The sequence below is a fragment of the Berghia stephanieae genome, chromosome 2 (assembly GCF_034508935.2).
Source record: "Berghia stephanieae isolate SIO BIC M18660-M18661 chromosome 2, UCSD_Bste_1.3, whole genome shotgun sequence".
In the NCBI taxonomy this organism is placed as follows: domain Eukaryota; kingdom Metazoa; phylum Mollusca; class Gastropoda; order Nudibranchia; family Aeolidiidae; genus Berghia; species Berghia stephanieae.
Window position 1 is genome coordinate 106409416 of NC_088361.1, and position 12299 is coordinate 106421714.

The 12299-nt window shown below is 33.5% G+C and overlaps 1 protein-coding gene across 1 annotated transcript in view; it reads left to right on the forward strand.

Moving 5' to 3' along the window:
• The window catches only part of LOC144966181 (uncharacterized), a 35799-nt gene extending 24136 nt beyond the window's left edge, over positions 1-11663 (forward strand). Inside the window, exons 17-22 of the mRNA XM_078902334.1 lie at positions 1486-1557; positions 1847-2041; positions 4551-5798; positions 6880-6955; positions 8077-8158; positions 9930-11663. Of these exons, the coding sequence (XP_078758460.1) occupies positions 1486-1557; positions 1847-2041; positions 4551-5798; positions 6880-6955; positions 8077-8158; positions 9930-10029 (1773 nt within the window). The 3' untranslated portion in view covers positions 10030-11663. The remainder of the gene's footprint in view (positions 1-1485; positions 1558-1846; positions 2042-4550; positions 5799-6879; positions 6956-8076; positions 8159-9929) is intronic.
• Positions 11664-12299: the final 636 nt, after the last annotated feature.

Below are 12299 nucleotides of genomic sequence, written 5' to 3' on the forward strand. Positions count from 1 at the left end.
ATGTTTATGCTTTTTTCATGTGATTTGCCGTTATTTCATAGCTCTGAGTTGAAGAAGAGTAAACTCCAATTTTGGAACCGGCGCTCTGCTACTCGAACACCGTAACTGACAGTTGTCTTTTCTCTCCATCGGCTGATCACATCAGCATCGGAAAGAAAATTGAACAAGCTTTCATTCGATACCAGATTCGCATTTTTATGATTTTTTTTCAAAGTTTGAAATTTCAAGTTAACTTAAAATTGATAAAAAAATTAAAGAAAATTTTGAAAATTTGGACTATTCTGGTATCAAAAAAAATAAATTAAAATCACAGCTTTAAAATGATGTATACGAAAACAAGATTTATAGCTTTGCGTTCACCAGCCAACTGAAAACGAAACTGCAACTACAACATTTGCTGTATTCACTTCTCTCATACGCTGACTGAGGCAAGAGGCACGATCGCTGATATTTTGTAACTTCGCGTTGAAATTGACAATTTTGGCTTTGTCGGGTACTTTGGGGGCAAATTATTTCTATTTTACCTTTGGTATTTACCTTAATTCGCATTCAATGATTGCTCTAACTCAGCAATTGTTGTAGGTTTTATTGGGTAAACTCTGTCCTTTAGGTGCCCCATATAAAAATTCATTGCTTTGAGCTGGTGAACATAAAGGCTATTCAAGAAAACCCCTCAGTGCAACCATCTGTTTGGCAAGATCTCATCAAGGAAGGATTTTAAATTGCCATATCCTGCTGAAAATAAATATCTTCTTTCAAGTATTCACTAGTGCTAGGTCGTTGCAGCAAGTCCCAAGTAAACAACCAGTCACAGAAGCGTCAGAAAAGAAGGGTCCACTTAATTTATAAACAAAAATCATTAGTTGTTTTGGGATAAATCACGATTTTAGTACATAGTGTGTATAAACCTTTATTATTACTATGCACTGTGTTGATACTTTTTTGATGATATGATAGTTTGTGAAACTTGTCATAATATGAGCAATCGACGGTTTGTGATTTGACTCTAGTTCCATTCTGAGTCACCTCGCTGTAAATGCTCGGTGAAAACAAGTAGGAAGTTACAAGCAGTTAAATATTGGAAAAATGAAAACAAGTTGACAGTTTGAAGTTTCATTCAAGCAGTTTCATGACGGGAGATTTAAGATTGGAAAGAAGTTTAATCTCACCATAGAAGGCTATAAAGGGCTAATGTGTGTGTTTGCATGTTTAATTCTATAAGTAAATTTATTTAAAGCTTTCCATGTATAAGTATAAAGTACTGTACACGATTTTCTTCTTGTGAAGTAAAATCACAAAGCTTTTAACTTTTTTTTCTTGTGATCAAGATAATTGTCCTTGGGTTGCCTTGTTTGTCTTTTATGGTTGAAATTTTCTCATTTTCGGAACTAGTAATTTTCAGTTTTTCCTGCCTTTTTTATCCAATACATAATGATAATACAATCATTCTCTTTTATCTAATTTTTTATTTTGTTCACATATCAGCCCCAGGGAGCAAAAACAAGTCCAAACTACTTTGAGATAAAAGACAGATTAAGGGAGAAATTAAAGAAGAAGGTAAGTTTTTGTGAACTATAACTATCAAATGAAGTTTGTTCTTTATATTTTCATTGGTGACTTACCGACATATGGGTTCTGAACATTTAACTCAGAATTAATTGCATAATTTTCTTGTTCATTTCACCCTTTGGTTATTTTTAAAAACTTTTTGATTTAACCTAAATATATAGATGGTCTATTGTAATAGTTTTGAATTAAATACTCTATAAGGTGAATACACAAATAATGAATTCAAAGCACAAAGTTAAATCCAAATAAATAAAAAACCTGTTTAACATTTCCATAGAATGAAACCAAACATAAGTCAACCCTGGTACAGAGCACCCCAGCTGTGGAAACAAAGAAGGACAAACACCAGAAGGCAATGATGGAGAAACGAGGCTTGGATGAATTGCTTAGCTTCATTAATGGGACTGATGAAAGCAACAGGAATAAAACTGCTAACAAAGCTGCAAAAAGGGCTCGTCAAAAACAGAGAAAGGTATTATTTTAATAGATAAATGAGCAGTAACAGATAGCATTAATAATTTTTTTAACGAGGTCGTTAAATTTTATAATAAAGATGATACTTAGACAGCTTATTCCGTGCTCTAAATCACACTAAAAATGCTTTACAACATGATGAAGGATGCCACTTGCATCCCACTAGGGCCATTACAACTGTTGGGACAAGCCATTGCTATCATTGCCATGGGCTGGGTGGGGTTCCTTACCTCCACAGTGGGCAGGGAGGTACATACCATGTCTTCTATCCCTTTATATCTGTTTTCCAACATGCTTTTCTGTCTTAGTCTTGGTATGAGATTGCTTGGTATTGTCCCGACCCTGGCCTGAGTCCTTGGCTGGGAGGGAAACAGTCAAATGCGTAGTTATTGTTTTGGAGAAGTTATGTATTATTAAATTTGTTATTTTTAATGTATAATGAAATGTAAGCATTTGAGTGTATTCCTCTTTGTTGGATCTTGTGCTTATGTCTGGGTGAGACTTACAGGTGATATCAGACTAAGTACATTGATGGTATGCTCTTGGAATCTACATCTGATCCCTATTTGTTCCCAGTTCCCCTATGTCTTACTTACTCTTGGGTGCCTTAATTGTAATTCTAGAACTTTTTACTATCCCATTTTCTTCCTTTTTACTGGCGCTGATATAACCTAAATGTGTTGCAAGCGCCGTAAAACCCTTAAAAACAAAAACAAACAAAGCACACTAAAAATGCTTTACAACATTCATGAAGGATGCCACTTGCATCCCACTAGGGCCATTACAACTGTTGGGACAAGCCATTGCTATCATTGCCATGGGCTGGGTGGGGTTCCTTACCTCCACAGTGGGCAGGGAGGTACATACCATGTCTTCTATCCCTTTATATCTGTTTTCCAACATGCTTTTCTGTCTTAGTCTTGGTATGAGATTGCTTGGTATTGTCCCGACCCTGGCCTGAGTCCTTGGCTGGGAGGGAAACAGTCAAATGCGTAGTTATTGTTTTGGGAGAAGTTATGTATTATTAAATTTGTTATTTTTAATGTATAATGAAATGTAAGCATTTGAGTGTATTCCTCTTTGTTGGATCTTGTGCTTATGTCTGGGTGAGACTTACAGGTGATATCAGACTAAGTACATTGATGGTATGCTCTTGGAATCTACATCTGATCCCTACTTGTTCCCAGTTCCCCTATGTCTTACTTACTCTTGGGTGCCTTAATTGTAATTCTAGAACTTTTTACTATCCCATTTTCTTCCTTTTTACTGGCGCTGATATAACCTAAATGTGTTGCAAGCGCCGTAAAACCCTTAAAAACAAAAACAAACAAAGCACACTAAAAATGCTTTACAACATTCATGAAGGATGCCACTTGCAGCCCACTAGGGCCATTACAACTGTTGGGACAAGCCATTGCTATCATTGCCATGGGAATCTCTGAAATTAGCATGTTAAACCCTGATTGGAGGATGAGAAAATAAAAAAAGTTCTTCTCACATCAAACCTAGGACCCCCTGGTTACATTACAATGATCTATAGTCGGCCAGGATTTGTGGCTAAAAATGTCAAAAATGCAGATGCTAGCGTTTCTTCAAAAATGGAAAAAGAAAAACTAAAAAAAAAACTTTTGTTCTGACAATGGTAATGAAATGGGGCGGATGAGTTTTGTATACTCACCAATTTGTTCAGATGAGCTGCTATTTTAATTCGTTAAAAATCACTGAACTCCTTTTTTGCTTTTTAAAAAGATGTCAGTAAAATTGTCAATAAATATTTCTTTCTATACAATTGTTGAATATTAATTTAAAAAATCAATTCATTGAAGTAATTTTGACAATTTTTATAAATATTGCTCAACAGTAAAACACTTACAAACATGCTTACTTCAAATGTGCTTGCAGTTCATTCCCTCCACCCATCCTCCTTACACACGCTTCCCACCTCTACTCACCCAGTAGTAATAATTAACTCACTCAACCCTAACACCGACTATATCCGTAGTTTACCTGGGTCACTTTTACCCCATCCCTTTTAATTACATTTTTCTGAGACAAATTATAGGCGTAATATCAAAGCCAAAGCTACTGTTTTTTCATTTTGACATGTTAATGATAGTTGGAATAAAACTACATATACACATGCTCATTTCTAATACTTTTCTTCCAATTTTGAAAAATAGGAAAAAATCTCTAGGATTGAGTGAGTTAAATGGCTGGTTTTAAGTTAGAAATTAGACTTAACATATAGTACATTTGTGAAAGGCCTATGTATATCCTTAGGGTAATTTGATTCTGAAATGATGAATTATTACCCCATGATCCATTGCTCCAGGGGACTAGAACTTACTGGGTATGTTTTTATATATTTTATAAAGCAAATTGGTCCAATTTTTGATACACATATTGTAAAATTCCTTAAAAGTAACAGCTATTGTATTGAAACAGGTGTCATACAAATGTCTTATTACATTGTATTGCATCAAATCATATTGTATTTGAATTTGCAGATTGACGAAAAAGCTCGCCAAGAGAATGGCCCTCGGAAATGTGATGATAATCATAGACAACCTCTCATGGCAAAGTCATTGTCAAATCTCTTGTATAAATCACAGTCAGGTTTAGAAGCAAACAATTTAGCGCAGCAACCAAAACTACCAACAACAGATCAAGAAAGAATTAAGGAACTGCACAAAAAGTTGACACAGTTAAAGGAAGAAATGAAGCAGGAAACAACTAGGTCTACATCTATGGTCATTGAATCCACTAGACCAACAATATCTCTCCCGACAATGGGCAAGAATGGCAACAATATTGACAGGGTGCTTGACATGATTCACCAGACTTTGAAGCACACTCAGCCTGGCCAGGTTGTGCCAGATAATGGAAATGTATCAGAGCCATCAGCATCAATTCCACCCGTTTGTCCAAATCATGTAAAATCCCCTGAAGCTGATAGAACTGTGAATGGAACACCAGCAGAAAAGCAATTGGGGAACAAGAAATCTGAACCCTCCGTCAAAGAACATCAAGTACCTGTCCCTTCTCAACAAAGGTGTTGTAAACAACCAGCTCCTTCTCAGCATCAAAGCAGACAGCAAGCTCCATGTCAACATAACAAGCAACAAACTGCTTCACAACAAAGTAAACAACTGGCTGCTCCACAACAAAATAAACAGTCAGCTGCCTCACATCAACAACATAAACAGTCAGCTGCCTCACATCAACAAAATAAACAGCCAACTGCTTCTAATCCATCACAAGTTAAACCACATGTTGTCCACCTGCAGCAACCAACTAAACAAGCCCCTCCTTCTCAACAACCAAACAAACAAACAATTCCACCCCAACAATACAGACCAGCAGACAAACAACAGGTTTTATCTCAGCAGAATCAGACCTCTCAGACGCCAAAGCCCTCTAAGAATCTGAAAGCAACCGATCTTCCTGTCAATATTTCAAATCATATCAAATCTTCTGCCCAAGCAGTTTCAGAGGAGAAAAAAATCTTAAAATCTTCCAATGCCTCTAATGGAATATTACCATCAAAAATTGCAAGCTCGCCTTCTTCAAATGGAGTGAATTTGGCAAAAGGATCGACTATGAAAACAGAGGCATCTTTATCAAAGGACTCAGCTTCACTTGCTAATGTCTCATCTGCAACTTCAAATAAAGAGACTTTGATGAGTAATATGCAAAATCCACGAAAGTCACCATCGGAATCTCCTTCGTCTAGAGCCAAGGCACCTGTCGAGCAGGTATAGCACTTTTATTCTGTTGGTAATTGGTAATTTATGTAAAATATTTTCTCCCTTGCATTTTATTTTCCAGGGAATGTATATTCTCAGAAGTCTTGTAATGTAATTACAGCAAAACTATCATTCAAATCAGACATGCCAACTCTCCCAATTTTATCGGGAAATTCCTGGTATTTTTTCTCTTTTTCCGAATATGTATTGTATTTTATTGTTGCAAAAAAAAAAAAATAAAAAAAATATGATAATAATAGTAATAACAATAATAATAATAATAATAATAATAATAATAATAATAATAATAAAAATAATAATAATAATAATAAATAATAATAATAATATTTTGTATGTATGGAACACCATTCCACAGGGCCTTCGAGAATCCAAATCATTGTCTGTTTTCAAGAAATCCTTGAAAACATTTCTTTTTTGATGTCTTATACTTTGTTGTTTTGTGTTAATGTAATTTAAAGCGCCAAGAGCCTCATTGTTGAGGATACCGTTCACTCTATAAGAGTCATTATTATTATTATTATTATTATTATTATTAAACATCATCATCATCGTCATCATCATCATCATCATCATCGTCAATATTGTTTTCATTTTTCCAATCTGATGTAAAGCACTTTGAGACTTAGATGTGAAAATCGCCTTATAAGAATGGTTATTATTATTATTATTATTATTATTATTATTATTATTATTATTATTATTATTATTATTATTATTATTATATTATTATTATTATTAATTATTTTTATATTATTATTATTATTATTATTATTATTATTATTATTATTATTATTATTATTATTATTATTATTATTATTTATTATTATTATTATTATTATTATTATTATATTATATCATTAATGTCATCATCACCACCACATTGATTATCACATCACATGTCACATGTTCATTTATGTCCTGGATTTGCCCCAACTTTTTTCCCGAATTTGGTTTTTGAAAAGTTGGCTGGAAAATAGAGAACAAGTCAAGAATATTATAAACCAATGACTTTCATTTCCAATCTTACTATATCAATCAATTGTTTCTTTTTCATCTTCTTCTCCTTTAGGCTAAAGCAGCAAGTAATAAAAATAAAAAGAACAGAAAGAAAGTTAACTATGAAAATGGAGATATTCATGACCCAGGTAATTTAATGTTCTATAGGCAATCAGGTTGAATGACTTGGCTTACCAAATATTTTTGTTTCCCAAAGGTGCCAACTTAAAATATCAAAATTGACTGACTTATACTCTATATATGCTTCATTGTAAACATTTATAAAGATTAGATATGAAATTTTATGTATCCACTTCTGGAAATGTACATTGGGTATTGCCATAGACTTATGAATTTCTAAAATTAATTAATAAAATAATAATAAAAAGGAAATTTAATGACGTAGAAGTAAACCAACAAAAAGCTTAACACAGCTAAACACATAAAAAAAAATTCTGCTTTTATAAAAGAAGATGACTTTTGTCTTAATTCATTTTTGATACCCATTAGTGTGAGATAAGACGCATAACATTTTTCCCCCTTATAAAATGTCTTCATTCATTTTCTCAGTTTATGGTGATATTTAAAATAAAAATATTTTCAAAGTTTCATTTAGTCAGAAAATAAAAGAAAAGATGTAACTTATCAAAGGCGTGGCTGCAGAGGAAAAGCATATCTAGACCAGGAAGGATACTTTCATATTATTGTAGAAAGTAGGAAGAAAATTATATCGTGTCATTTTTAATAAGGAGATCAATTTAATGCCTTTTTTTAAAAAGGCATTCAAACCCACAGTCTTTAGTGCACAATGCAGATGTGGTGGTGGAATTTGTCATACATGGACATTCCAAACATTTAAAGTGAATGATTTGGCATTTAGCATTTATGAAATGGATTAAATGCTGAAAGGTTTTTTTTTTTTGTTTTTTTGTTTTCCATTTAATGAGTAAAATTCCACAGATATTTGTAGACTTGATGTCCTATTGCGTTCTTTTGACCATTGTGTTTTCATGATATTACAAAGTTGAAATCAACACTCAAGTGGGAAAATTATTTTATTTTAGCCTAGATATATTTGGCATTAAATGTTATTCAATAAAAAATGCAGGTAATTAGATAATCTTAAAATGTAAATTTCAAAATTGAAACACTAAAAATCTATTAAAACTTAAGCTCAATAAATATATTTCAAATCAATTATTCATATAAAATTGCTTTGAAAAAAAAAAGGAATGCTTAAAGACAAAATTGTACATTTATATTTTTTTAGATGAAGTCTTCATGCCAAGATCTGAATCAGAACTTGATGGAACTGCAGATGATTTTGAGAGAGAATTAGAGGAGTTCAAACGGTAAATAAAACTTGTGTTGAGCATTTCACATAGCACAATATCCACTAAATTTGTTCAAAACACCTTACAAAGGGTCCTTATCCAACTGCAACACTTAACAAATAGAATGAGATATGAAGTCTGAATGGTGCTATTAGTATTATTTTTTTTTTTTTAAACGGAGACTGCACAGTAGTCAGGTTCTCATTTTAAGTAAGTCTTTTCTAAGGACTCAACTTTGCACCGCTTAAAGCAGGACTGGAGCTGGGTCTTACTGCTTGCACCAAAGGCAAGTCTTATGCTACAAGACCACAAAGAAGCACAATGTTGTGAATGAGAAAATAAATTAATTTTCAATGTCTTAAATTTTGTTCACGTTTGTCACTTGGACTCTTGTGAAATATATATCTTTTACATGAAATTGTGCAAGCAACACAATATTGTGTAGCGTTACTTGGCATAAGGAATATTAGTGAGACTTTTAAACTTAACTTAGTAACTTATAGAACTCTTATAAAACCTTTGTTTAATTTTCAAAGAGGATTGGTTGAGCCATGGTTTGTCAATCTTTCTTTGCTTCTCATTTTCATTCATTCAATTAGGTCATGCTATTCAATGATTAGTTATTGATTACACTATTTATACAATAATCCATGGGTGGGGTTCCTGGCCTCCCATAGTGGGCAGGGTGGCACTTACTGTCTCTTCTATCCCGTTATGTCTGTTTTCCAATTTGCTTCCTGTCTTTGTCTTGGAATGAGATTACTTGGTTTTGCCCTGGTCCTGACCATAGTGCTTGGCTGGGAGGGAAACAGGCAAATGCATAGTTAGTGTTTTGGGAGATGATATCTTTTTTTTCCCTTGTAAATCATCTCTCTGCTCTATATTGTTATATTCGTTATTTTGAATGTATAATGTAAACATTTGAGTATCTTCCTCTTAGTGGGATCTTGTGCTGTTGTCTGGGTAAGACATTTAGGTGATCTCAAAGTTAATACATTGATAGTGTGCTCTTGGAATCTACATCTGTTTCCTATTTGAACCAATTCCCTTTTGTCTTACCTTTTTTTGGATGTACTTAAATTGTAATTCGAAAACTTTTTATTATCCGCGCTTGGCCAAGGAGTTCACAACATTGCCATCCGGAAGTATAACGGACCAACACACAAACTCTGTGTAACCATGAACTTTTATAGTCTGGTTAATACAGTTTAGTGAGAACAACTCACAATCGCGGATGGCAAAAACAATAACAAAGGCCTGAGTGACGTCATCTGCATACTATCTATATGTTCTTCCTTTTTACTGGCGCTGAAATGACCTAAATGTGTTGCAAGTGCCGTAAAACCCTCAAAAACAAAACAAACAAAACATATACAATAATACAATATAAAAATAATAATACTAATAATAATGATAATGATGATAATAATAATAATAATAATAATAATAATAATAATAATAATAATAATAATAATAATAATAATAATGAAGTTGATGATAATAACGATAATGACAATAATAATGAGAATGTCAATCTTTAAAAAGCTTGGATTACCGAGAACAAAGTTGAAAAGTGGCATGGTTGAGATGTACGAATTATAGTTTTACGTCCTTGCCTCAGTAGTTAGTGTGATTTATAAAAAAAAAATTTTTAAGTGAAAATTGTTCTGCTTGGAGTAGTATTGTACTCAGAAGCATACTTGACATTGAAAATACACGTAGAATATGGTTGCATAGAAATAGAAGAGAGATGATTATTATTTATTTTTTACAAATCATTGCCTTTCAGATTTTGCTTTGAAACAGCTGAGCCTCCCAAAGAGAAGAGGAAGCTTGCAGTCAATGTCAACTTGAAGGATATTTTCAAGAAAAAGACGACATTTGCTTGAATTTGAGTCTAAATACCTTGATCTATGCAACAATCATAACTCTGTGCAGATGGCTTTTTGATTTTACTCTACCTGACACAGTCATTCATTGACGCCTTAGTTAATGGAGACTAAGAACAACAGGGCCGATATCGCTGTCTTGTTGACAGTAGGATATTGTGTCAGCTTAGAAGCAAATTGAACCCGATCTGTGCTGAAGTTCACTCTGTGGAGCTAAAACTTAACCTGAATTGTTTGTGTGCTTATTAAAATCTTTATCTTTCCCTGTTATCTGTAACTTCAATTAAAGAAATTTCTTTTTTGCATGAGTTTGTGCTTGCTCTTTGGCCTCTTCCTGCAACAAAATTGTAAATAATGTATGCAAAAAATGATATTGCAAAAGTGGTATCGTCTTTTGTGTGTGATTATTTGGTTGCAATCATCGCCACCACCCACATCAATGAACACACTGACAAAACACACTCCATACATTTTTTTACATTTTAAATGAAATTCTGGTCTGTGATATTATCATGGGTTTCATATTATTACGTCATTTTTTAAATTTTTTTTTATGATTTAACCCAACATTGTACAGGAAATAAGTAAGATTATGCAGTTTTCACATTTTGGGACGTGTGCTGAGATGCTTTTTAACTCTGTGATAATAATTTGATGATTTTAAAGCAAGTCGATCGTGCCGTTTCTCTTTGTATGAATTGTTATGAATGCATTTTGAAAGACGTAAAACAAAGTCATCAGAGGTGTTGTCTTCTGTTGCTGTCTTCCCACTTCTCTACCCCCCCATCCCCCAACCACCTACCTAATCTCACTAAAAGCCATCATATTTTAACAGCTGCCACTTGAAACTGTTGGGGAAGGGGGTATTGAAAACATTCCTCTGTGATTTTTAAATTTCATTAAATTTTAATAGAAACTCATTAATATTTTATACTTTATCATTTATTTTCATCTTGGTTCTAGCTTGATGCATACAGGCATTTTATTTGATGAAGTTTCCCTCTTGACAAGAAATTTTTGTGACATGGATTTATCTTATTTAAGAGTTCTAGTGTTTGAATCCTCATTATCTAGTAATTTGTATTATTTTTTTATATCTTTGGCCCACAAAGTATTCGTTTCTGGTGGCTTTAATTGTGATACTGTTACCGACTACATTTAGTAGACAATGATAGATATTGATCACAGCTCCTCCATGTTTCACTCTTGTCACCAATCACTAAATGCATCCTAGAGGTTGGGAAAGTTGTCAGCATTATGTCCAGTATATGTATTATCTTTAAAATTATACTTTAGTTTTTAGCTCAAATTAATCACTACGTAGGACACTCTATTATAGTCTTTTGTTTCTGAGACTATTATTTTATTGTTTTTTAAATATACACCTCATAAATAGGTCATCTTTTTTGTTATGGTTTGCAAAGATGATTGACAACACTTGTAATATTTCAAAGTGTGATTTCATAATTATAAAATTGTCTCGTCTTATCTTATGTTTTGTCGCATGCGTGAATGCATTATATCCCATAATTTGAAGTGGTCCCAAAACAAGTGTGTATGTAAGGCAGACGACGATATATCATTTGTCATGAATTGTTGCCCATGGTTTTCCAATACAGTCACTTGAATTTGAACATGTGTTAGTTGTTTTTTTATTTATAATTAATTATGATTTGCAAAACCTCACAGGGGCTGGAGTCTTCTGACCTGCCATTGGTGGATGGATAGGTCGCTCTTGCTGTGTCCTCTATCCCCTATGTCTGTGTTCTCTTTCCACGTTGCTCTTTATCTTTGTTTGGAATTGAGATTGCTCAGTTTTTCTTCCTGGTCCTGGCATACACTGATAGCGTTTTCTTGGAATCTACTTCAGTTCCCTACTGGGTGGGGATCCTGACCTCCCATAGTGGGCAGGGGGGTACACAGTGTCTTCTATCCCCTTATATCTGTTTTCCAACATGCTTTCTGTCTTTGTCTTGGAATGAGATTACTTAGTTTTTTTCCTGGCCCTGGTCGGAGTCCTGGCTGGGAGGGAAACAGTCAAATGCATAGTTGTTGTTTTGGGAGATGATATTTTTTTCCTTGTAAATCATCTCTCTGTTATGTATTAGTATATTTGTTATTTTTTAATGTATAATGTAAGCATTTGAGTGTGTTCCTCTTTGTTTGATTTTGTTCTTGTGTCCGTATGAGACATAGGTGATCTCAAACTAAGTACATTGGTGATATGCTCTTGGAATCTACATCTGATCCCTATTTGTTCCCAGTTCCCC